General features: G+C 52.8%; 1 protein-coding gene across 1 annotated transcript; it reads right to left on the bottom strand.

Annotated features, from left to right (window-relative positions):
- Positions 1 to 1663: 1663 nt before the first annotated feature.
- On the bottom strand, positions 1664 to 21488 carry RPH3A (rabphilin 3A). Its single transcript, XM_065646411.1, has 20 exons — positions 21412 to 21488; positions 20873 to 20887; positions 19936 to 20079; positions 11121 to 11250; positions 10186 to 10272; positions 9575 to 9740; positions 9119 to 9160; positions 7333 to 7485; positions 6569 to 6655; positions 6357 to 6416; positions 6047 to 6286; positions 5719 to 5798; positions 5364 to 5438; positions 4611 to 4720; positions 3893 to 4019; positions 3578 to 3634; positions 2903 to 3054; positions 2451 to 2532; positions 2131 to 2227; positions 1664 to 1794 (listed from the first exon to the last, which is right to left on the bottom strand). Exons 1-20 carry the CDS (start codon positions 21486 to 21488, stop codon positions 1664 to 1666), a joined length of 2112 nt encoding a protein of 703 aa, XP_065502483.1.
- Positions 21489 to 23160: the final 1672 nt, after the last annotated feature.

Here is a 23160-nt window from a genome sequence, read left to right as displayed (position 1 = left end):
CATGCAGAGGTTCCCACCACACAGAGATGTGGGCATCACTGCAGAAATCACAGCCCTGCGGGGATGCTCACTGCAAGTCAGAGCAAGTTCTCCAGGGGGAAGGGCGGGGGAAAAAAATAATTAAAAAAAAAAAATAATAATAATAGCAAGAATAGAAAAATAACTCATCCAATTCAAAAGAAAGAGCTCTGCGGTACAGCTGAATTGAGAACACGGCACAGGACAGCACACCAGCAGACTACAGCGGTGGTTGCAAGGGACATCGTGGGACGAGAGCGTGACCCAAAGGGGCTGGGGTTCAGGTTTCGTACAACATGCGCAGCGTGTAGCTGACCCACAATATATTCCAGTAGTGCTTATAGTGCTGCTATCGACATTGCTATGCTTGAGCTTGTCCAGAGACAGCAAATGGTACCAAACCCGATCAGGATCAATCTGAGAGTGTCGTGACTCTCCTGCTATCAGTAACAAATAAAACACCGCCAGACACTCATTAAAGCGCAAGTTGTTGAAGACAACAGTTCTTGTGGAAATTAAAAAAAAAAAAAAAAAAAAGAAAGAAAACAAAAGACAAACCACAGTTGGAAGACCTCTAACTGTTCCAGCTAATTCCAGTATTTGCGGTATTTTAAAGCAACGGTCCTTGCACACACCAGCTAGTTGGTGGGAAATATCTTCTCCCTTGGCTTCCTTCCTGCGTGGGGTACGGCAAAGGGCTGGCAGCAGAAAGGGTCGTCTGAGGGGGCCCAGGGACCGTGTTCGGGGTTCAGCTCGTCACTCCTGCGCGGCCGGGCCGTGAAGAGGAGGTAGTCACAAGCGTGAAACGCGGGCGTCCTCCTACAGCAACGGAGCCTGCGAGTTCCTCGGGCAAGAGAAACCACACGTGGTGGCTTGAAACGAACACAAACTCCAAATCTCTGTCTCCCTGCGGGCACGGAGCAGCTCTCTATTTCTTGTTGTCATTATTGTATCGTTGATGGATCTCCTCAGCAAAGGACGTACCACAATATTGCTCAAATGTACCAAACTAAAGCTCAAGCAGGACTCACAGGATTACATCGGTGACGCAGTCTTTAGCCTAATCACGACAACACAGACACCAGGCTACGCTCACAACCCACACCAAAGCCAAACAGCTTTTTTTCATTATTGCAACTGAGGTATCGACATCACACAAGCGGAACGGGCCGATGCTCCGACACCAGCGCTGGAACCCCCCCACGCCAGAGCAGAGCACGGCCGCGCCGGTGGCCACGCGTCCCACTGGGACGGGAAGGAGCCACGAGCTGGCGGTGATGGGACAAGGTTGGAGGGACACGGAGCATCACGCACACAACAGGACGGCTATCACAGCGCGCGTGAGACTAGTGAGAAAGAGGAACAGTCGGAGGATAAATATTGCTTGCCAAAAAATCACACACCAGGATAATTCAATGACATTCTCCCTTCCAAAAAAAAAACCAAAATACCCCAAACCAAAGGAAGTGAAAAGAAAAGATGTGGGTTAGTTTTCAGGTGGAGGTGAGGGCACGGAGGATGCTCAGAGGAGGCAAAGGAGCGTTGCTGCCCTGGGACCAGCGGCGTGGAGCAGGGCATAGCTGTGCTGGAAGACAGACATCAGGGATCTACAGGGGCTTGGCAGAGGATGGGGCAGCAGCTCCCTTTAATCGCTGGCAACGTGGTTCTCGTTCTGGAGGGTGTGCCAGCGTTCGATCTTCTTGTCCTTGTTCTTCAGACATTCATACCAGTGTTTCAAGCGCTCTCCCTTAGCCGTAATGCCGAGCTGGCAGCCGCCTGGAAGAGAGGGAGAAGAGACATCACATTTAGAGATGATGCTGATGTTCCAGAAAACCATTTCCATGGGGACAGACCCCACGTTTGGGGCATTTCTCTCCACTTCCTGGATTTAAAATGTAGTGGAAACAACTCGAGCTGCACAGAAGACCCCATGAGATGCGGGAGATGGGCAGTACGCTGGGTAGTTGATGGCCTGATACAAGCGCCCAACCAACTTGTGTGGTCCCACCTGGGGCTCCTCACAGGGCAGGGGGCCCACATGTCCCTCCCGTCCAGCCAGCAAAATATCGGGCACCAAAACCAGAGCCCAGAGCACCAAGACTTGCAGCTCACCAATGTAATCATTCGATTTCCCAATGTCGTAATCCCAGACAGAAATGTCCAGTGACTTCTTGGCAAGATCACTGTGTTTGATATCATAGAAGAACTCCTGCAGAAGGAGAACACCCACATCACCCCAGCATCCCAGGAAAATACCCCTGGAAAACGGCAGGTAAGGAATTGCAAATGATCTGTCTGTACAGCCTGAATTCAAAATCCAGTGAGAGGACATTTAAAATAGACTAATGAAGAGTTTGTCTTCCACCCCCTCTGCACAACACAGTAATTAGCTAAGTTGATTTAATAATATAAAAATATAGATCCAGCCTTACTTCATTAAACTCAGGATTCAATGTTTTCTTCTTGATCTGTGTCTTGTGCTTGGCCTTTTTTCCCATGTCAGGTTTCAGCCACCTGGGGGCAACAGAAAACAGCTCAAAACGCAAGTGCAAGAACAGGGTGAGTTATAAGCTAAAAAAGTGAGGTTTGGGGCTAGAAAAAAGCACCTGGACATATTTAAGGCAAATAAATGGGTTAGCCAGTCTCCCTACCTTCTAAAATTATTTAAAAATCAATGTAAAATGAGTAATATCCTGAGTACTCTTTTTTTCCCCGTGGATTGTCAGATAAGACACAGGAAACCATAGAGACCTGCTTTGTGCAGAGCACTGGACTCTCCAGGGGTTTTGGAAGGGGCTCTCAGAGCACCAGCTCCTGCCCAAGGACAATGGGTGACCCCATGGCCATGCGTGACCGCCCTACGACCACCCCAGCACCCGCTTACAGCTTCACGAAAGGGTCTGAGTATCCATTGGCATCCATAGCTGCTAAATGCACACAACGCACGATGCCGACGATTAAACCGCCCTGCTGGGTGCTGTACATGAGGGACACCAGGATCTTCCCACGCTCCTCCACGTCCCCGCCACGATCTACCTGCAAGAGGAAGCCACCAGAGATCATAGAATCATTTTGGCTGGAAGGGACCCTCAAGACCATCGAGTCCAACCATTAATCTAACTCTGGCACTAACCCATGTCCCTGAGAACCTCATCTCCACGTCTGTTCAACCCCTCCAGGGTTGGTGACTCCATCACTGCCCTGGGCAGCCCGTTCTAATGCCCAACAGCCCTTTCCAGGACGAAATTGTTCCCAAGATCCAACCTCAACTTCCCCTGGTGCAACTTCAGGCTGTTTCCTCTCATTCAATCACTTGTTACGTGGGAGAAGGGACCAACACCCTCCAATGCTACAACCTCCTTTCAGGGAGTTGTAGAGAGCAAGGAGGAGGTGGGAACACAAGAGCTGAGCAAGGAAGATGGTCAACTGCAGAGCAGATGGGACAAGGTGGATATAAAAGAACCTTCCCACTCTCTTCCATGAGGGTAGAAGGGGGCTTGTTCATGAGAGATAATGGGTGGAGAGTGCACAGAGCATGTCATCCTCCAAGGACTCTTACCTCCTCTTCGTACAGTGCCATCCCACGGGATGAGCCGGTCGTTCCAGCACGCTTCATCTTGGATGGAGAAGGGGAAAAGAGAGACTGCCGTGAGTGACTTCTGGAGTCACTTCCCCTGGATTCCCAGCATGCTTTTGTCTCCTAGCCTTGACGTGTCACATCATGGGTGGGAATCCAACTCCTAAAGATGCCAGTGAAGTCAGGCACCTCCAGCTCTTGGCTGGTTCCAGCTCCAAGCTCACCACTCGCTCCCTCACGTGCCATTTGTTGGCAACCACGACACTAACAGTAGAAAGCAATGTCACAGTAACTCACCGGTATTACTCTCTCCAAGCAGATGTTGAAATTCTTTTTCTGATTTGCTTTGAGTTTTTTCAAGGAAACTCTAGTTTCTCCAATAAACTCATTGTGGCCAAATTTGTCTTCATCACACACGGAGATCCTGAAGGGAACAAGAAAGGTGAACGTCAACCAGGCTGGAGCAGGACCTGGCTCCATAGCACAAACCCACTCCTTCAGGGTGGACACAGCAAAGCACCATCGAAGCTCCCCATCCATCTGGCTCTCCTCTGACCAAAAGTGGTCAGAAAACTGAACTTCTCTTTTGCCAGAAAAAAAATCAACATTTTTAGTATGTGCTCTGTGATGGAGCAAGAAATCAGAACGTGGATGTTTCTTATAGGAATGAAATGCCAAAAATTTGAAAGACATCTAAACGTTTTGCTGCGACGCCATCAAATATCATGCACAGATATGCAATACACAAATCTCTATGCTGATAAGTATGACAGTAATGCCAATAATTTAATGTTAAATTATAAGGTCAAAATGCCTTTTTCCCCCCTTTTTAAAAAGGACCATCAAAATCAGCATGTTTGTTGAAGGACGTCAATTTTGACCAGAAACTCTGCATTTCCAGATGCTACATCAACACCTGCACTTTGCTGCCCTCCTAAGGCTGCCTTGCAATGCTCTGTGCGAGGACACCCCCGGCCCCCATCTCACCAGGGGACACCCCAGCTCCTCTACTCGCCTAAGGGTTTTCCGTTGCATGTCCTCATCTGTGATGCCGTGGTACACCAGGGTCTCGTTCCACACGGGGTTACGGGTGTTGCGCAGAGTCTTCGTTCTCAGCTTATTTGACTGTGGCATCAGAGCAAAACACAGTGCAATAACGCCCCTGGACTCCTCCCCACCTAAATTTAGGCTCCTGGCAGAGTGTAAATGAGATGCTCCATCATCTGTGGCTCACAAGAGATGGTTTGACCAGAGCATGGACGACTCTGCGGGATGTCACCGCTGCCTGCTGAGGCTGTCGCGCTGGCGAGCCATCAGCCCAGGTGAGCGTCACCAACCCAACAACATAGACCTTTATGCCAGCACTGGGGACTCTGTCACCTGCTGTGGCCAGGACAGCTGTCACCACCCGGCTGTTTTCATCGACTGGGGTCTAATCGCTCAAGGACACTTGTACAAGAAGAAGTTGCACAGGGGAGGCTGTGCAGGGCTTGGGTAACAGGTCTCATGGTTCTAAAGGAGGTGACAGCTTGGGAAATGAGGAACTCTGTCACTTGTTCATGTGTCTTTCAGAAACACATGTGCACAGCAAAAAAATTAAAAGATCAGCAAACAAGAGAGCAATAGAAATCAAAGCACTTCCCAAGATCACGACACCTTGATTTACTCTGCACAAGACCAGAAAGTCCCTGCACACAAAATAAACCTATAAATAGAAACCTCTGCTCCATCTCTAGCCCCAAACGCACCAAACCAGGCAAAGCCTCACCTTGCTGGCTCCAGGCAAGAGGTGCAGCTTGACGTAGGGATCTGCCAGGCCATTTGAGTCCATTGGTTTTAAGCCCTAAAAGAGAATAAGTAAAACATGGGGCATGAATTCTCCTTAAGCAGAGGCAGGGAAGAGGGACAAGCCACCCACGAAGCAGCTCAGTCAAGAGAAAATATCTCCAGCATGCCAAGAGCATCCTTGTTCTCTGCCCCCAGCAGGCATGGGTTACCACAATGTGCTGAAAAATCAGGTTCACTCGAGGAAAAATCCCACAGACCTTCCCAGTCGGGAGCCAGCTGGACTTGAATCAGTAAAAAAAAAAAAAAAAAAGGGGGAAAGGAGATGGACCACTTACTTTGGCCTTGATGAGGGTGCAGTGCAGGGAGCTGTTCTCCTGGTCGTAGAGCAGGCTGAACTCCAGCGCTCCCAGCGTCGCTGCCAGCCAGATAGAGGAGGAACAGTTGGAAATAAGACCTCGTTAAAACCCCCGCTAGTAACTATGTTTAACCGACCCTGATTAGTAATAATTTGCAGTTCAAATGTAAAAGCAGTGCTCCCTGTGGGCTCTCCTTGCCAGAGACCCCCAACCTTACAGTGCGAGGGGCAGTCCCGCAGCAATCACCTCCCCAAAATCCCAGCTTTGCCAAACAAAAACACTCTGGCCGGGCACCCCGGGTACGTACTTCCTTCATCAGAGTCGTAGCTGTTGGCATCCTCCTCCTCTTCCTCCTGGGGTGGCTGCCGTGGTGGGGCAGCGGGTGCCGGGGGGACGGCGGGGGGCTGCGGGACAGCGGGGGGCTGGGGGAAGGTGGGGGGCTGCCGAGCTGGCCGCTCCTCTCTGGTGGGGGGCATGGCGTAGCCCCCTCCTCGCTCCTCCCTGGCGGTGGCACGGGCCGGCTCTGGGGGTCCCAGCGGTGGGCTCGCTGCGGAAGGGACTCCGTTAGCCCCCGCCAGTCGCTGCCCCCCAGCCCCTTGCGGGCAAGCGAATTTTACCTTGTCTCTCTGGGAACCGGCCAGCCGCCCCAGGACCTGGTCTTCCTGCTGCTGGTGGCACTGGGGACAAATGGAGCTATACTGGGGTATTCTCCTGAGTGATGCTCTCCATCCCTCTCCCACCACAGCACTGGCCCAAGCAGGGGGGTCTCTCTTTGGGATGTTCCCCCCCAGGGATGGAGCATCCTGGCCGCATCCCTGTCGCATCCTACCTGCAGGTGCTGCTGGACCAGGAGCTGGACTGGCAGCGGCTGGTGGAGGTGGCCGCGAGGCTTGCAGGGAGTTGGTCCTCTTCACGCCTGCAAGGAGAGGGGAGAATCAGCAATATTTACAAAAATATAAAACAGAAATTTACAATGGCTCAGAGCACATCAAATTCTCATGAAATACAAACAACAGACTCAGCTGGGCCCCTGCCAGCAAAACGCGGCTCCCATAGGCAGGGCTAGCCCACGCCTGCTCCTTCGGCAGCACCTCGTGGGGCACAGCAGCATGAAACATGCTTTTATTTGGGGTCCCAACGCGGCTGCATTTCATCTCTGCTTAAAATTCGCCTGGCAAGTGCTGAGCCTGCTCCTTTTTTCACCTGCAGCTCTCACATCGTACATGAAGCTTTTCAAATTCACGTCCTTCCATAGGTCATAGGATGCACCTTTGCTGGGAAAAGCACAACTTGGTCCTGCCTCTCCTCCCCACACACAGGGAAGGGAACAGAGATCCCCCTCCATGACTCCTCCCGATCCAACCAACATCCCAGAGCCCCCCAGCACCAAACTCCACAGAGCAGCATAAACCAGCAGGCGCTAGTGCTCTGCAATGTGAAATCTCTCAGCACCAACAAGTGTTGCACGTTGAGCAGACACCACCCTCGCACAGCTGCCAGCTTTGTGCACCCCCAGCCCTCTCCTCCCAAACACACAGAAGCATCCACAAATGTGCACAAGCATGCACGAGCGCACAGAAGTGCAGGTCTCACCAGGGCTCCTGCTGACCCCGCTCTCGGCAGCGTAGTCGTGGCTGTCCGCGTCCCCACCAGCGTTTTCGCTGCCGCAGGGACCCGCTCTGCCCTCGGCCGGCTTGCGGCTGGGCACCGTGGAGCTCCCCCGCGCAGCTGCCATCGCGCTGCTGCCTGCAGGGAGAGTGATACAGGCAGCAGTGAGGACCCATCTGTCCCCAAAGGTGGCCCTGAGAGGAGCCGCTTGGGTGATGGCCAGCCTGGGTGCCAGCGGGAGGAAGATGAAGATGGGCACAGCCGCTGCAGCATCACTCCCAGATGCTGCTCTGCACCATCCAACCTGCACAGGCTGGTTGGGAAAACCCAAAGGACACAGCAAACTGTGGGGACACCAGGAGACAGGAGAGCCCCACGGGAAAACAAGGACAGAGGCATCCATCAGCACCCGTCAAACCCTAACAGCATCGCAGCTCTATGGGGCCTGGGGGAGAGGGATCATATTTTCTTTTTGCTGATCATCTTCCATTTATTAGCGAGACAAGGGTGACAGCTGCCTGTGTCTCTCCATCCATCCGTCCCAGCAGATAAATCCCAGACGCACACACCAGGGTGCTGGGGTTGCTTCACGGTGATGAATTGCAACCCACAGATGCGACGGAAAAAGGTCTCGGTGCTCACCTGGCTTGTGCCGAAGACGCCAGGGATAAATCTTTGCTGTGACATAAATGGGATGTTTATCCTTGGCTGCGCTCTCAGGGTCGCTGGGCACAAGGAGAAAGCGAAACGCAACAGATTGCAGGTGGGGGATGAGGAGCAGGGGTAAAATGCCACGATGCTGAAGAGGAGGGAGGGAGGAAGGGAAACGAGCATCCACAACCAGGAGCCTCGTAGTGCAGAAACAGCAACGCAAGAAATATTTTTCCAAGGGAACTTTAGGAAAATCACAGGCATGCCGCAAGCATGCTGATGGCCAGGAGGGACCTGCAGAGCCTGGCAAAGCCTCCCTGGCGTGCGGGCGAGCTGCCGGCTTCGTAAAACCAGTCTGGCTTTGGGCCGGGAAGCGTAATAGCACCAGCGACCACCGCGATTAAATAGTCTTAATTAAGTAGTTTCCCCGACTGCGGCTGCATGGGAAGATCAAGATCATCACTCGGCATGACCAGGCACAGCTGGTTGTGTCCTCAGCCCCTCGCTGCCTCCTCCACACAGCGAGGAAGAGGAGAGCAAGAGGAGAGTTTGCAGCCACTGAGCTGCTCCCAGCCTAATCACCGCCCAGCCGGGAGCAGCTGGTGCTGGAGGAGGATCAGGTAATCTCATTGCCTCGGCACGCCGATGCTGAACTGTGAAAAATGAGGGTTATTAGTAAAAATTAACTCAAGGCTGGGCACAGGGCACTGGCACCAAGAGCTTCGGTGGGGAAAACCCAGCGTTAACAGAGCAGCTCAGCTGCTCCACCCCTCACCGACATGCACAAGCCCCACGTGAGCCTCCTAAAAAGTTTCCACAGGAGGTTTTCTAAGGACTGTCATTAAATAACTAGAAAAACACCCGTCAATCAGCATCAGGAAATGACACCTATGGCGGTAATTCTGCTCAGAGCTCAAAATTGCAGCGTTTCAGCCCAGGCGTGTGCAGGAGGTGAGGAAGCCCCAGAATAACTCGGTCCCTGTGCGGTGGGTGGCAGCAGCAAGAAGAGGTCCTCCTGCTGCCACCTCCCGCGGGAACAACCCGCGGGGACAGGAGGGGAGAGAGAGGGGGCTCAGCACCCAGGCAGCGGCACAGCGGAGAGTGTAACGCTGGTGCTTACCGTCAGAGTCCTGCTCGGCCGGGGGCCCGGCGTCCGCCTGGCCTTGGGGGGCACAAACAGAGCGAGAAGGGGTGAAGCTGCAGCCCACCCACCCCACCAACACCAACTTGGGGCTGTGCCAACACTCCTTCCCCACGTTTCCTTATTTATTCTTATTTTTTTCTAGGCTTCTGCATCACCGTGTTCATTCCCAGGCACTGCCCAAACTCCCAGCTGGGCACCACAGATCCCTATCCAGGGCTGGGGGTGTCCCTGCAAACCCAATCCTGACCTGGAGAGGGCTGAGGAAGCCTCCACAGGGAAATTTCTGCGCCCTTTAGAACACGGGCAGCAGCTACACGAGTCCTTTCTGCTAAGGGTCGCCCTTGCAGACAGTGGGGAGGCGACCCAGCACCTCGCTGGTGGAACCCCTGCCCCTTGCACAGAGGGACAGGGTCAGCACCCACTGTCACCTACCTCGGGTGGGTGCACGGGAGGGGAGTTTCAGGTCCTGGGTGGGCGGCTCCGATGGGCTGGGCTCGCTCAGGGCTTGGGGTCCCTTGTTCTTGCTGACAGGCATCGGCTGGGGCAGGACTTGCTTGGGCAAACCCTTGAAGAACCAGGCACCGGAGCGTTTCCACACCTGGGGGAGCAGGGAATGAGGTGGCACCTGTGTCTGGGGGGGGATGCTGGGTGCAGACCTGGCAGCCTTCATCCCTGCGTCACCGGGGTCTGCCTCCAGCAGACAACACTGAGGATGTGAACTCCCCCCGCACCCCACTGCCCATCCTGCCAATTAATTAACTCTTTGACTTTTGCACACCGTAGGTGGCAGGGAGCCAACCTCTTCCCACGACAGCCTCTTCAACCCCAAAATTTTGGTTTTGAGGAAAAAAAAAAAAAGTGACATTTTATCTAGAAAACAAGATCATCCTATAAGAACCAGACTCAAGCGGCTGGGTGAGGTTCAGTGGGGACAAGCTGGGAGCATCACCCAGCCTGGAGATGGTCCCATCTCAGAGGTCTGGGGTGGGGACAGGGACCATGTCCCCGCTCCAACATAAGGAGCAGCCAGGTGCTGTGCTCACCTCCCGCTGCTCGCTGCAGATCTTGCAGAGCCAGATGGCGTGGGGTCGGCTGTTGGTGGTCTCCACTCCGCACTTGGTGCAGACGTTCTGCAGGGGGGAAAAAGAAAAAAAAAAAAAAAAAAAAAAAAAAGCAAAGCGTCAGGTGGCAGCGGGGACTGAAAGGTCCCACTGCCCCCGCATCACCCTTCAGGAGTGTGAGATTGATGAGGGACGGTTAATGAGAGCTCTCCCAGTACAAGCATCAGTGATTGCAGGATGTCCCCTTGTGCCATGTGCAGAGGGATGCTGGGTAACCACAGAATAGAATCCTTTTGGTTGGAAAAGACCCTCAAGATCACCAAATCAACCATTAACCCACCCCTGGCACTGCCCCATGTCCCTGAGAACCTCATCTCTGATCTGTCCAACCCCTCCAGGGATGGTGACTCCAGCACTGCCCTGGGCAGCCTGTTCCAATGCCCCACAGCCCTTTGGGGAAGAAATTGTTCCCCAGATCCAGCCTCAACCTCCCCTGGCGCAACTTGAGGCCGTTTCCTCTGGTCCTGGCGCTTGTTCCTGGGGAGCAGAGCCCGACCCCCCTGGCTCCAAGCTCCTTTCAGGCAGTTCAGTTCCACTCCCATCACACTTGTGCTCCAGCCCCTTCCCCAGCTCCGTTCCCTTCTCTCAACTCGCTCCAGCACCTCAAGGGCTTTCTTGGTATGAGGAGCCCAAAACTGACCCCAGGATTTGAGGTTTGGCCTCCCCCTGCCCAGCCCAGGGGACGGTCACTGCCCCGGTCCTGGTGGCCACACCAGTGCTGGCACAAGCCAGGATACCGGTGGCCTCTTGACCACCTGGGCACAAACATCGACACATGCACCCAAATATCAAGGTACCCGTTCTGGCACCGGGGAGGGATTGTGGGTGCGGGAGGCTGCAGCGGGGTGATGTCTCACCTTCTTGCAGTCCTCGCAGACAACGCAGGCAGATCCCCGCGGCCCCAGCTGCTCCCCGCAGAGGATGCAGCGGTTCACCCCGTCCCCCAGCACGCTGCGGCGCATGTCCTCCAGCCGGGTCATCAGCCGCCTGGCGGAAAGGGGACAGGGATGTCACAGCCGGGACACAGGGGTCCCGCTCGCCAGGGCAGCAGCTGCCTTTGGTCCAGCCACTGGTGTAGTTTCCAGCAATCTCTCATCTTCCAGCGACCAGGGGAAAAGACACATCCCAGGGGACATGTCGGAGTATTATACACCCCTATAGCTTTATATTGCGTGACTCTTAACTTCCGCCGACACCACCCCAGCTCCGGCATACACACACATTTGTAAAATGCATCCTAGTCAGCACCTTTGCACAAAGCGGTTTGGCATCAGTGAAGCAGCTTTTTGCCCACGGAAGAGCTGCGAAAGGAGATCTTGGAAGGGCTCTGGCTGGAGGACTGGATAAATTAATTAGTTTTCTCATTTTCTAAGAAAAAACAATTGCATATAATCTACTTTATGGAAATTCTTAGCCCTTTGAGTAAAATGCAAAAAGTCCACTGGAGAACAGGTTGTAAAAATACATCTGTTTACTGCAAAGGTGAAAAAAAAATAAACCAAAACAGTTAAGCAACTTCTGGAAAAAAAAAAATATCGCAGAGGCAAAAGCTGTTTGCAAAGCAGGAGCAAGTTGCCTGCCAAGCACCCCAGAGCGAGTTGTATGCTCAGTTAACCCAGAATCCTGGCCCTAAAAATAGCACTAGAAGGGAAAAAAGGATGCATTATTTATGCCATTCAGGGAGGAAGGAGAAGGAACGAAGAAAGGGAGGAGGAGATCCAAGCCCACCAGAGAGAACCACAGCCCCCTCGCCTGCGGGGCTGCATCCGCTCCCTGACCCAAATCTGACAAAGCCTGCCATAAAAAACACCCGACATTTAAAAGACATTTTCCCACATGGCTGATGACAGCTTCAGATTTATGCCAGTTTGGCTGCCGGCACCTCGGAATCGCTCACGAACAATATCTGAGCTCCCCTCGGCGCGGGGGCCGCTGCGGTCGGTCTGCCAGTGTTTGCAGGGCAGCCAGCACCCCATGGAAATGCAACGGTGTTGTACGTGGGTGCTTGGTAAAGGAACAGCAGCAAGAAGCGAAAAAAATAAAGCAACATGGAACATGCAACCTATTTGTTGGAGACTCGCTGCAGTCAATTGGAAGCATGTTGAAGCGCTTCATCCAGCCCAAAGTAGGGACATGGCTCCGTGACCCAGTGTGTGTTATCTGATCAAAGCCGCATTATCACAACTGCTCATTGAGGTGGAAGATGCTGGCCCTGCTAAAACCCACCGGAGAATTCCCTACCCCAACCTAAGCAGGGGCTGACCTCCCTGGGCGCTCAGGGCTGGGGATGTGGAGGTGCCTCCGGAGGGTTATTAATGAACCTGCAGCCCATTCCCAGAGAGGAAAGGGAAAGCTGGACTGGGGTGGACTGGGAAAACTGGGCTGGGGAGCCAGACAGAGCCAGCAGTTGGGAGAAACCACCGTGTTCACAGCTCCGATGTCACCAGACGGGCCAGCCTGCAACTTCCTTCGGTGTCACCACCTGAAGTTTCGGCAGAGACACAACCACCGGCTCTCTAAATACAGCAATTCTGGTTCTCAGCCTGAGCCGGTTTGTTTCCTGAACAAAACAGTTTTTATTGAAAAATAGCATCCTCAGGCCGCGGCGATGTGCTTTAATGCCTTTCCACTTTGCTTTTAACAGGGAAGCTCTGCGAGCCCAGCTCCCCACTCCGACTTTACTCCCAGCTGTCTATCCCTGTCCCCGAGCATCTGCTCCGTGCTCTGCAGACGATCCATGGGTGATTTCTTCCTACAGAATAAATCAGCTGCTAAAGCATCATCTGCCTGTGGCACCTTCCCAAGCTCCGCGGCTGACAGACCCTGCTGCAAACGCGGAGGTCCCCGTAATTTCAAGAGAGCCGCATTACCTCGTTAACACTCGGCCAGCAATGAGCATTATTCCAATTAAAAACTGGAAACTAGTTGTTCCTAAAAAGACTTATTTAAAAAAAACCACACAAAACAAAACAAACACAACTTGCCACATGCCATGGTTGTTTCCAGCCCATGTCCCACCATGCGCAACATGGGGTGCCCACAAAAAGCCCCCAACAGCAAATAACCAACAACAACCAGCTCCTGTCGCAGCACATGGCTCCCACCTGGGCAGGGAAAACGTTTCTGCAGCAGAACCTTTATTTTCCTGGCAGTGAAGCACATGTACAAGCCCAGATCTTCCGCAATTCCCCCACCCTGTGCTGCAAGAGCTCTGCTCCAAGAGAAGCAGCTTCCAGTTGGAAATCTGCAAGCCCAAACAAACTTATTATAGAAACTGGAACAAATGGCACAATCAAAGCAAAAGAAAAAAAAAAAAAGCCTTTGCCTTTCAAGAGATTCATTATTTAGCTGCTGCAAAATCTTTCCCAGTCTCTCATTTACCAGAAGCGGCTCCTTAAGAGGTTTTTTTAAACCAGTGGAAAAGCTGCAGCAGTCAGTACGCACACCTGTGGCACCAGTTTCAAGCAAAGCATATTTGCCTAACTAAAACACCCATTCAAGCCAGAGAAATGGGGCTTTTTTTTCCTCTGATTCAAACTCTGCCTTGAGAAGCCTGCATAAAAATTTAAATTTTTAAGTCCTGGCATGAACCTGGCAGAAAGAGGACCTGGGCAAGGGGGTACTGCACTGAGACCCACGGGCTGGGAAGCTCCTGATCAAGGTGATAACCAGGAGCAAAAAGCCCAAATTTCTCTTTAATTTCACCCAACACCACCCTCCATGCCTGCCAGAGCCTCACGCATGGGCAGGTCACTACCCAGTAACCAGAGGGATGCTCTGCGCTTGCCCAGGAACCAGCTCGGTGCCTTCCCAAAAGCTTTGCTCTCCCTCTTCCCAAGATATCATTTGTTTCTTATTTTTATTGCCCATAAACCAGCCATCCAATTCATCCCTCTCCCCTGCACGTCTCTAGGACCACAGCAACATCTTCCTCATCATTATGGGCGCTTCAAAGTGCCCATTCCTCTGTAAGACTGACTTCAAAGAGCAGGAAATCTGCTTCAAATTGTTAAAATAGGGGAGGAAAAAAAAAAAAAAAAAGAGGAGTAATGCCCCGCAGAGCGGGAGAGCATCCATCATCTGCTGGAGAAATCGGGATTAGTCACTGATGGGAGCGCGATATAAGAACCAGCTGATGCGCTATATCTGAAATGCTTAACGTGCACCTGAGATAACAGTAATAAAACAGTCCCCCAATAATATAATGTCTGCCTGGCCCCAGAAATATGGTTTGGAAGAGAAAGATGAGCAGCCCCAGGGCAGCAAGGGCTGGGGGGAGACGTCCCTGCCTGCTCCTGCCCGTGGCCAGGTGGGGAAGGGCTGGTGTTGGGAGGAAGAGCTGCAGATATCACAGGATCAGAGATGGGTTGGGGCTGGAAGGGACCTCTGGAACCGATCACACAGGATTGTGTCCGGAGGAGGAGACTCCACACCCGCCCTGGGCAGCCTGTCCCAGGGCTCTGGCACCTCAAAGGAAAGACGTTTCTGCTCATATTCAGAAGGAACCTCCTGTGTTTCAGTCTGTGCCCGCTGCCCCTCATCCCGTCGTTGGGCACCTCTGAACAGAGTCTGGTCCCTCCTCTGACACCCACCCCGGAGATATTCATCACATTGATAAGAACCCTCTCAGCTTCTCCAGCTGAACAGCCCCAGCTCTCTCAGCCTTTCCCCATCAGAACGATGCTCCAGACCCCTCAGCATCTTTGTAGCCCACTGCTGGGCTCCCTCCAGTAATTCCTTGTCTTTCTCAAGCCTGTGATCCCAGGACTGGACCCAGCACTGCAGATGAGGCCTCACCGGGGCAGAGCGGAGGGGGAGGATGGAGAACCAACCTCAACCTGCTGCCCACACTCTTCCTCACGCAGCCCAGGTACCGCTGGCCTTCTCGGGCATTTCAGGCAGGCGGAAGGTCCCACAAGGACACGGCAAAGGCTGCTTGATGGGCTGAGGGACACAGATACAATAGAAACCCGCACTGCTACAGCATTTTCTCTTGCGCAATCCAGGGTGGGACAGAGAGTCACCGGCGTTAAGTGCCGATGATCTTGAGAAACAAGATTCAACAGCGGGGCAGGCACCAAAGAGTTTGTTGTGTTTAAATATTCATCGCCACTCTGCAGAAATGAATGGCTAAAGATGTGCCTAATGGGTTTTAAACGGCATTGGGGAAGACATTTAGTGCAGCAAACGATGAACTGCTGCACGGGGCAGGAGAAGGACCTGACCCGCGAGGAAGGACCTGACCCAGGGCACCCCCAGCCCCACATGGGGACCAGTGGGGATGGACTCAGCCACCACTTACGTGGCAAAAAAATGCAAGTAAAACACAAAGGAGGTCAACAACTGCCTCCAGAATTAAGCACTGACTTGGGTCTGTGGGGAAATCATGTGCCTCAAAGGGCTGAATATTAAATTAAGGCTAATTTTAATGGTATAAAAGAGACAAGAAGCCAAGCTACAGATTAAAGAAAACATAATTAAAATCAGGATGGAAAATCAGAAGCAATTTTCTTGCCTTACAAGTGCACAGGTGACTAAAGGTAAAGCATCTTTTGAGCTTTCACATGTTGACTTTTGAAGCTCATCCTCCACCAAGAGCCCTTGCTATGGAGGGAAGATGCCTGAGGAGGCTGAGGGATTCGGGCATTTCCACACGTCCTGTTCCATGCTAGTGCAGCCCTCCAGGTGCTCGCTGCCTCCCGTGATGCGTCACAGGGGAGTTGTTATTTTGCAGGCTCATCCCAGTCTCAGAAAGAGGAGAGTAGATTTTTGGGAGGGAAAATTAAAAAAAAAATAAAATAAAAATTCCAGAAGCCCGTGAGTGGTCTTCTGGCCATGAATTACCTTAATCTCTTCTAGAAGCTGGCAGCTCAGGAGACATTTCTGTTTGCCTCCAGCAACCACTCTGCCCTTCCTGGCCCCTATTTTTATTTTGGTGTTGTTTGAACACGAGGAAGAAAATATGAGCCTGTGGTCCCCAGAGAGCGTCTCTGCTGCCGGCCACCGAGGTTAATGACTTAATCCCCTGTGACTTCAGCCATCTGCTCCAGCACTGTGCATGTGTCATCCCAGCAATCAGCAGCCAAATTAAAAAGCAATCCTGCTCGATAGCTGGCCCACTTGGAGGAAAGGTGAGGGACTGGAACCCAGGGAGAGACAGTCAAACCATCGCACTTTTAGAGGGGCCTAAAAGTCAAATCATCGCACTTTTAGAGGGAAGGGAATAGCTGCACCCAGGCAGGGGCATGGCCAGATCTGGGAGCGATGTGTCACATCAGCCCCAGGAGAACCGGCTCTGTGCCACAAGGTGCTCTCCAGAAACAGAAATTTCTGACTTTGGGTGGTTTAAGATCTTTTCTTCAATGCCAAGAGCACAACAGATCTCCTTAGGCAGCAGAGCAGACTTGGTGGGTTATTGATGGCACCTAATTATAGGTACATAACAGAGCCAATTAGTGCCTGCAGGTGCTCTGGTGTCAGCTGGGAAGAACGGGCTCCTCATGGGCCACAGCTGGAGCATCACCGGAGCCCCGCAGGGACCCCCAAGCACAGCCCGGGCCAAGCAGAGAGGGAGAAGGGATGAGAACGGCTCCATCCCTGCCGTCCTCCAAGCCCTTTGCCCCTGAACTGCCTCAAAAGGATTATCCTAATCCCCTGGCAGCTATAAAGTCCTTCATCAAGTCACACCCAACACACTCTCACTTTATAAGAGGATTTCAGCTCCTATTATCCTTCTCTGTGCTATGAGACAATGACCCAGCCAAAAAAAGACGACACACACCAAAGTGTCCCTTGTCCTACAATCCTCATCAGCATCCAGAGCACGTATCCCGCGGGCTGCCATCCACCCCTGCTGCTAAAAATACTCTTCGGCTAAATTAATTTGAGCTGGATTTGACACGAAGTCTGATTTCACAAACATCTTCTCGACAAGTAGCATCGATTTGTTCCCGTCCTGTCCTGGCTGAGGGGCTCGTGGGATGGACAGATGCAGCAGACGGGACACGAAAGGGCAGGAAAAGGGAGGAGGAGATGGATGGACACTAAATCAGGAGGAAATTCAAGGCTCTAGGGTGACCATTTGCAGCCAGCACTTCATGATCGCTCAGGTATTATCTGTGAAGCTCCATCCCTCCAACCCATTCACTTATGAAGACAACTCCAAGTATTTACCGCATGTTCCCCCTTGGGAAGGCACGTTCACTTCACACTAGCTATTCTTTATATTAACCAAAACCTGGGGTAATGGATCTTCCTTCTTTTCCTCTTACAGGAACAGAAAATCCCAGAAAACCGCAGAAAATCCAGCTTTCCAGGGGCACCTCCCTAGAGCAGCCTGTCCAACCGAGGGACACAGTCACAACTGCTGTGTCCCCGCGAGATGCCAGCCTGGCAAACCCGGATTATTTTGTAATATAAGGAGCTATTCTGGATAATGTCCGAGTAGCTCCCGCACGGGTGGTTCTGTACGAGGCTGATATAGCCGCTGTCCCATATTTCTGCAGCTGCACATCCTACAGCTCTTGTTCTGCCAGCCAACAAACACAAAGGAGCTGGCACGGCTCCTGCGACGCCTCCGCGCAGGAGGAAAATCAGCTGCGCCTGCACATCCGCCAGCTCCGCTTCGAGTACGGCACGAAGTCCTCTGCCCAGCTTTTTCATGAATGAGGACAAGAAAACCTCCTCCGCCTCGGCTAACAAGGGTAAAAGGGAGAGTTTCTGCAGGTTTGCAAACAGCTGCAGGGATGCACAACGCAAAATAAAAATCTCTCCCCCACTGCTGAAGTTCATTTAAGCATAATCCGAAGAGCATCACATTTGAGAGTAATTCTTACGAGGCTGCACGTGTGCAAAAAGCTGGGGAAAATGCTGTTTGTAAGCACTTTTCGGGAATGAATCACCACCATTCATAGCTGCTTTCACCTGGTTCCTGCCAGAAAGGCGGCAGAGGCAAGCGTTGCATGTTGTACCGATGCCAGCCGAGAGCAGCACACCCGTGGGGCACCCACCGAGCCCCGGGCAGTGCAAACAGCCTTGGCTCTTTGCAAACCTGCTCCTAACAAAGCATTCCTAAAAACAAGCAAATAAACCCAGCGCATAGGAGGCAACAGGCTGCAGCCACCGAGGAAGACCACACGCTGGAGCTGGAGCACTCTGCGCTGCATTGCGAACGCACACACGGTATTTTGGTGGTATTAAGCAGCCGGGGTGATGGATAAAAGCTCTGGCTGCGGTGCTAGACTTCGCATGTGCCTGTTTGCTAAGCAAAGCTGTCCCCAAGGTACGAGAGGGGCTTTGACATTCTCTGAGGCAGCAGAAAGCGCGGTTCCTGCCTGGGCCTGAGTATTTTCCCTGCAAGGGAAAAAAAAAAAAAAAAAGAAAAAAGAAAAAAAAAAAAGGCAGTCGATGCTTAAGCTGAGCAAGAAGAAATTGCTCCTCTGTAATGAAAAAAAGGCAGGATGCCTGACAAACGGGATTATGGAGATCCCCTCCGGAAAACCACTCCCAGCTGTACAGCAAGTCGATACCTAATTATGAGCGTTACTTCACCTGGCACCTTTGCCCAGGTGGGATAGAGATACAGTAAAAGCAAACACAGGCACTTGGTGCCCTCTGCTCCACGCTGGGAATGCCGCAGCACCCGCCGGCGACCATGGGTGCCCACCATGATGTGGCTGGGCAGCACCAGCATCCCCAGATCCCCCAGGAGCTGGTCCCAGCACATGGCCAGCCCCGAGGCTGAGCATCGCTCTGACCTATTCAGCTCATTTCTGGGTGGCATGAGGGATTAAACACCAGGACACATGGCTGGAGGGGCTGATGGATCCATCCATGTTCCTAAAACAAGACAAAACACCTTTTGGTGAGCCACAGCTTTGCCTGCGCTCAGGATTGGGCAAACAGGAGCAGCTTCACTGTCTGGAATGAGGTCATGGAACGGTTTGGGTGGGAAGGGACCTCCAAAGCTCCAACCCCTGCCATGAGCAGGGACATCTGCACCAGCTCAGGTTGCTCAGAGCCCCGTCCAGCCTGGCCTGGGGTGTCTCCAGGGATGGTTCAGCCACCACCTCTCTGGGCAACCTGGGCCAGGCTCTCACCACCCCCAGGGGCAACAATTCCTTCCTCGTGTCCAGCCTGAATCTCCCTCCTTTAGTTTAAAACCATCACCCCTTGTCCTATCGCAACAGGCCCTGCCAAAAAGTCTGTCCCCATCTTTCTTATCAGCCCCTTCTAAGTACAGAAAGGCCGCAATAAGGTCTCCCCGGAGATTTCTCCAGGCTGAACACCCCAACTCTCTCATCACCACTACCCTGAGTCTGTCCTTCCACCCCTCTCTGAAAGCTGGGGCCGGGCTGCTTGCTGCTGTGCAAAGTGATGGAACAGCAGCCACTTCTCATTTTTTTAAAAAAAAAAAAAAAAAAAAAAAAAAAAAAAAAAAAAAAAAAAAAAATCAATGAGACTATAAATTCTTGGTCCAGAACATGCAGCTCCCTCTCCTGCTCACAGGTTCCTCCTGGCCAAGGACCAACACCAGCTCTAAAAGATCCCCCGCAGCTTGGTTCAGAAGCACTGCAGTGCAGCGCGGGAGAGCAGCCAGAGCCCGTGCTCCCCCGGTACCGCCAGGGCCAGGGTCCCCCCGTCCCCATGTCACCGGTGCCACCCCCGCCATACCCAATGCGCTCCTGCTCCATCTCCTCCATCTTCTCAGCCCGGGCGATGACTCGGTTGATGATCTCCTTCTCCTCGTCTGTCAGCTCCTCGCCCTTGCGCTGCTGGTCGGGCTGGCCGCCCCGCGCTGCCCAGCCGGTGGGGAGCCTGCAGGGACAGAGGGGATGAGCTTTGGCCACAGATCACACATGTGCATGTGCAACAGCCAGGCAGCAGTTCCCAAGCTATGGGAAGATGGGGTGCGGTACCCCCCATCCTCTGAGGAATCCTGCAAATGCCTCCCACCCAGCAAGTAAAAGCTCTTATTTCCCTTTTGGGAGAGTTTCATATAGAAACACTTGTTTCATACAGAGAAAACCTATTTCATTTTCAAAAATATTCTCATTATTTCCATGTTAAGCATCAACTGATGTGGCTGCTTTTGCACCACATAAGGCTGGGTTTGCCAGGGAGCTGCTGTACTGGGGCGATGGCTGCAGGAGAAGGCATTTTTGGGGATACATTTCATCAAACATGAGAGTTTTTCCCTCTCTCAACACCATTTCCAAAGATCGTCTTGCACAGCGAGCACAGCCTGGCTGTCAGGCAGCTTTAACCTGGTGGCACAGGAATGTGGTGACACAATAACGTTTACCACTCAGCCCTGCAAATTAGCAGGTGGCCAAGGGGCAATGCTAACGAAGGATGCAAAAGGCAAAAATGTCCCTCCTCCCCTCCTTCTTCTACTCATCTAAAGACCTTTCCTGGGTCTTTTCCCCCTGGACTGAGCAGACTCTCATGGTCTTAAGCCTTAAAATTCATTAAAACCCCATGCAAAACTTCCCAAAATTAATTGGTTTTTTCTTGCATCCAGGGCAAGGTTTTTCCTGTTCTCTCAAGACCGTTAGAGTGGCAAGTAAAGAGCAATAGGCAAAAAAACCCAAACAAGTGAGATACTTACTGCTCCTTCTCGCTGCTGGGAGGCAAAAGAAAGAGAGGGGACAAGGATTAGGGGACAGAGGGGACAGGGCCAGCTCAGCCAGTGCTCTCCCCACCTCAGGGGTGATGGTCCCCAACAGTGTGTCCCACCCCATGGACCCTGCTGCTCCCCCAAAGCGTTGCAGAGCAGCCAGCTCCCAGCCCCTGCATTGTCCCGACAAACAAAACCAGCCCCCACCCATGGGTGCTGACACCACCCACCCCACCGGGACAGAGCCCTGCAGCATTGCCCAGCATGGCAGACGTGTTGGAGGGTGTCAGGACAGACGGATAAGGCTCCTCATCAGCACAGGGGTGTGTGACACCCATGGGTCCATCCTCGCCAACCCTTCTCAGGGAGTTTAGGAGGCAAAATGTCCCCATCCAACGGGTGCAAACCCAATTCCCATTGTCCCCAGAAGAGGAACTGGGCTGGTTGCACCCGCATCACCTCCCACCCCCAGGGACCCTCGTCCCTCCCTCCCCAGCTCCATCCCTGTGTCCCCGGTCCCCTCCTCTCACCTGGCCCGGAGAGACATGGTCCTGTCGCTGGGGCACATCCACCGGTCAGAGCTGCCACCCACCACCGCGTCGGTCATCGCCGGCTGCCGAGGGGACGTGGGAACTCACGGAGCGAGTTCAGGCACAACGATGACTCCGCCGACAAACGCCAAAAATCACTTTGCTCCTCTGCCTGTGCTCTCAGATGGCAGCGATGCTGACAAAGGGAATCTGGTGCTTTCCGCCAGGCTGCAGGAACAAAAAACAACCACCAAAACACAAAATCATACCGGGCAGGGCTTTATTTTTGGCATGAAGAGGAGTGGGAGCAGGGAGAGGAATGGGAATGTCACTCGAGCCGCTGTCTTGATGTTGTGCATGAGATGCAGGAGCAGACAACCCCCACGCTCCCGGGAGGGCAACGCAGCCGTGCTCGGCATGGATGTGATTAATGAGATACCTGACCTCACATTAATTATGAGGCTTCAGAGCTGGGAGGGAAGAGGATCTTTCTGTTTCAGAGAAAAATCTACAAGCAAGAGAACTTTCCCCCCAAAACCCAGCACATCTTGCTGTCCTCTCCAAAAATCACAGGCCCTCTGGATCAGAACTCCTCTTTTTTCATTTTTCTTTGCTAAAGTTTTTGCAAAATGAAACCTGGAGATGCACCAAAGGAGGATGTGGCAGCAGGACCCAAAGGTGATGTTCTGTCTACTTATCTTGACGCAGGAATCACCAAAAAGGGACCTGTCCACACCTTTCCCCTTTCAGCAAAACTGATGGTTTTTATTAAAAAACAAATCGATGTAAAATTGAGAACGTGTTTATTTATCCCACTACTCATTTACCCCCTTACTCGCTGCACAGGGACGGGGACCGGAGAGCAAAGCCCGAGCTGATGCCAAGCAGCATCACCCACAGCGCCAGGACAGAACCATCTGTCCCATCATCTCTTTTGGGGAAAAACCAGTGCAGGCAGAGCAGTGTCCCCCAGTGTCCCCCAGCCAAGGGCAGGATCCTTCACCCCTGCCCAGCCCGGGGATGCTGTGATCACACCCTGAGCCACTGTCACCACCTGGGGATGGTCCCCAAGGGCAGCAGGTGCAGCTCGTGGGTCTGTGGACGGCGTCACCCATGAGATATCACTGGCACAGGGAGAAGCTCAGGTCGAGCCTCCTGTTACAGTCTGTAAGATGGAAATAAAAGAGCAAAGGCAATCCGTCCTCAAAGGGCTCGGCTTTGCTGCAGCACTAACGAGAGCACCAGGCAACGCGGAGGATACAAATCGCCCCTTCGTTAGCCCATGGGTGAAGTTTTTGTGAGCTCAACCATTTCCCATCTGTGGGTTGTTCCCCCGCATAGAGCAAGCATGGGGTACACATCGGGACCCCCCAGCCGCAGCAGCCTGCATCGCTGGCAGCACCTGCATTTGAATTGCTTCCTCCTGCCTGCAGCAGAATTGGGAAAAAAAAAAAAAAAGAAAAAAAAAGCCCGTAAAACCCCAAAACCCTCTGCAGACCCTGCTGCGAGCACCAGCGCTGCTACCAGCCCATGGACCGTTCATCCTCCCAAACCTGCTGCCCCGAGAAGATGCTGCCCTGGGAAGATGCTGCCCCAGATCCCTCTCCAGCTGGAAGGGACCATTCAGCCACCGTCCCAGCACCAAAGCCATTAACGTCCCAGAGCTGCCAGTGGGTCCCAGCAAGACCAGAGCTCAGCCCAAACCCGGCAAATGCACCTTTGCAGGGCACAAAGCAACTCCAGCCCCCA

The sequence above is a fragment of the Caloenas nicobarica genome, chromosome 16 (genome assembly GCF_036013445.1).
Source record: "Caloenas nicobarica isolate bCalNic1 chromosome 16, bCalNic1.hap1, whole genome shotgun sequence".
NCBI classification, from domain to species: Eukaryota; Metazoa; Chordata; class Aves; order Columbiformes; family Columbidae; genus Caloenas; species Caloenas nicobarica.
This window is presented reverse-complemented; position numbering and strand designations above follow the sequence as displayed.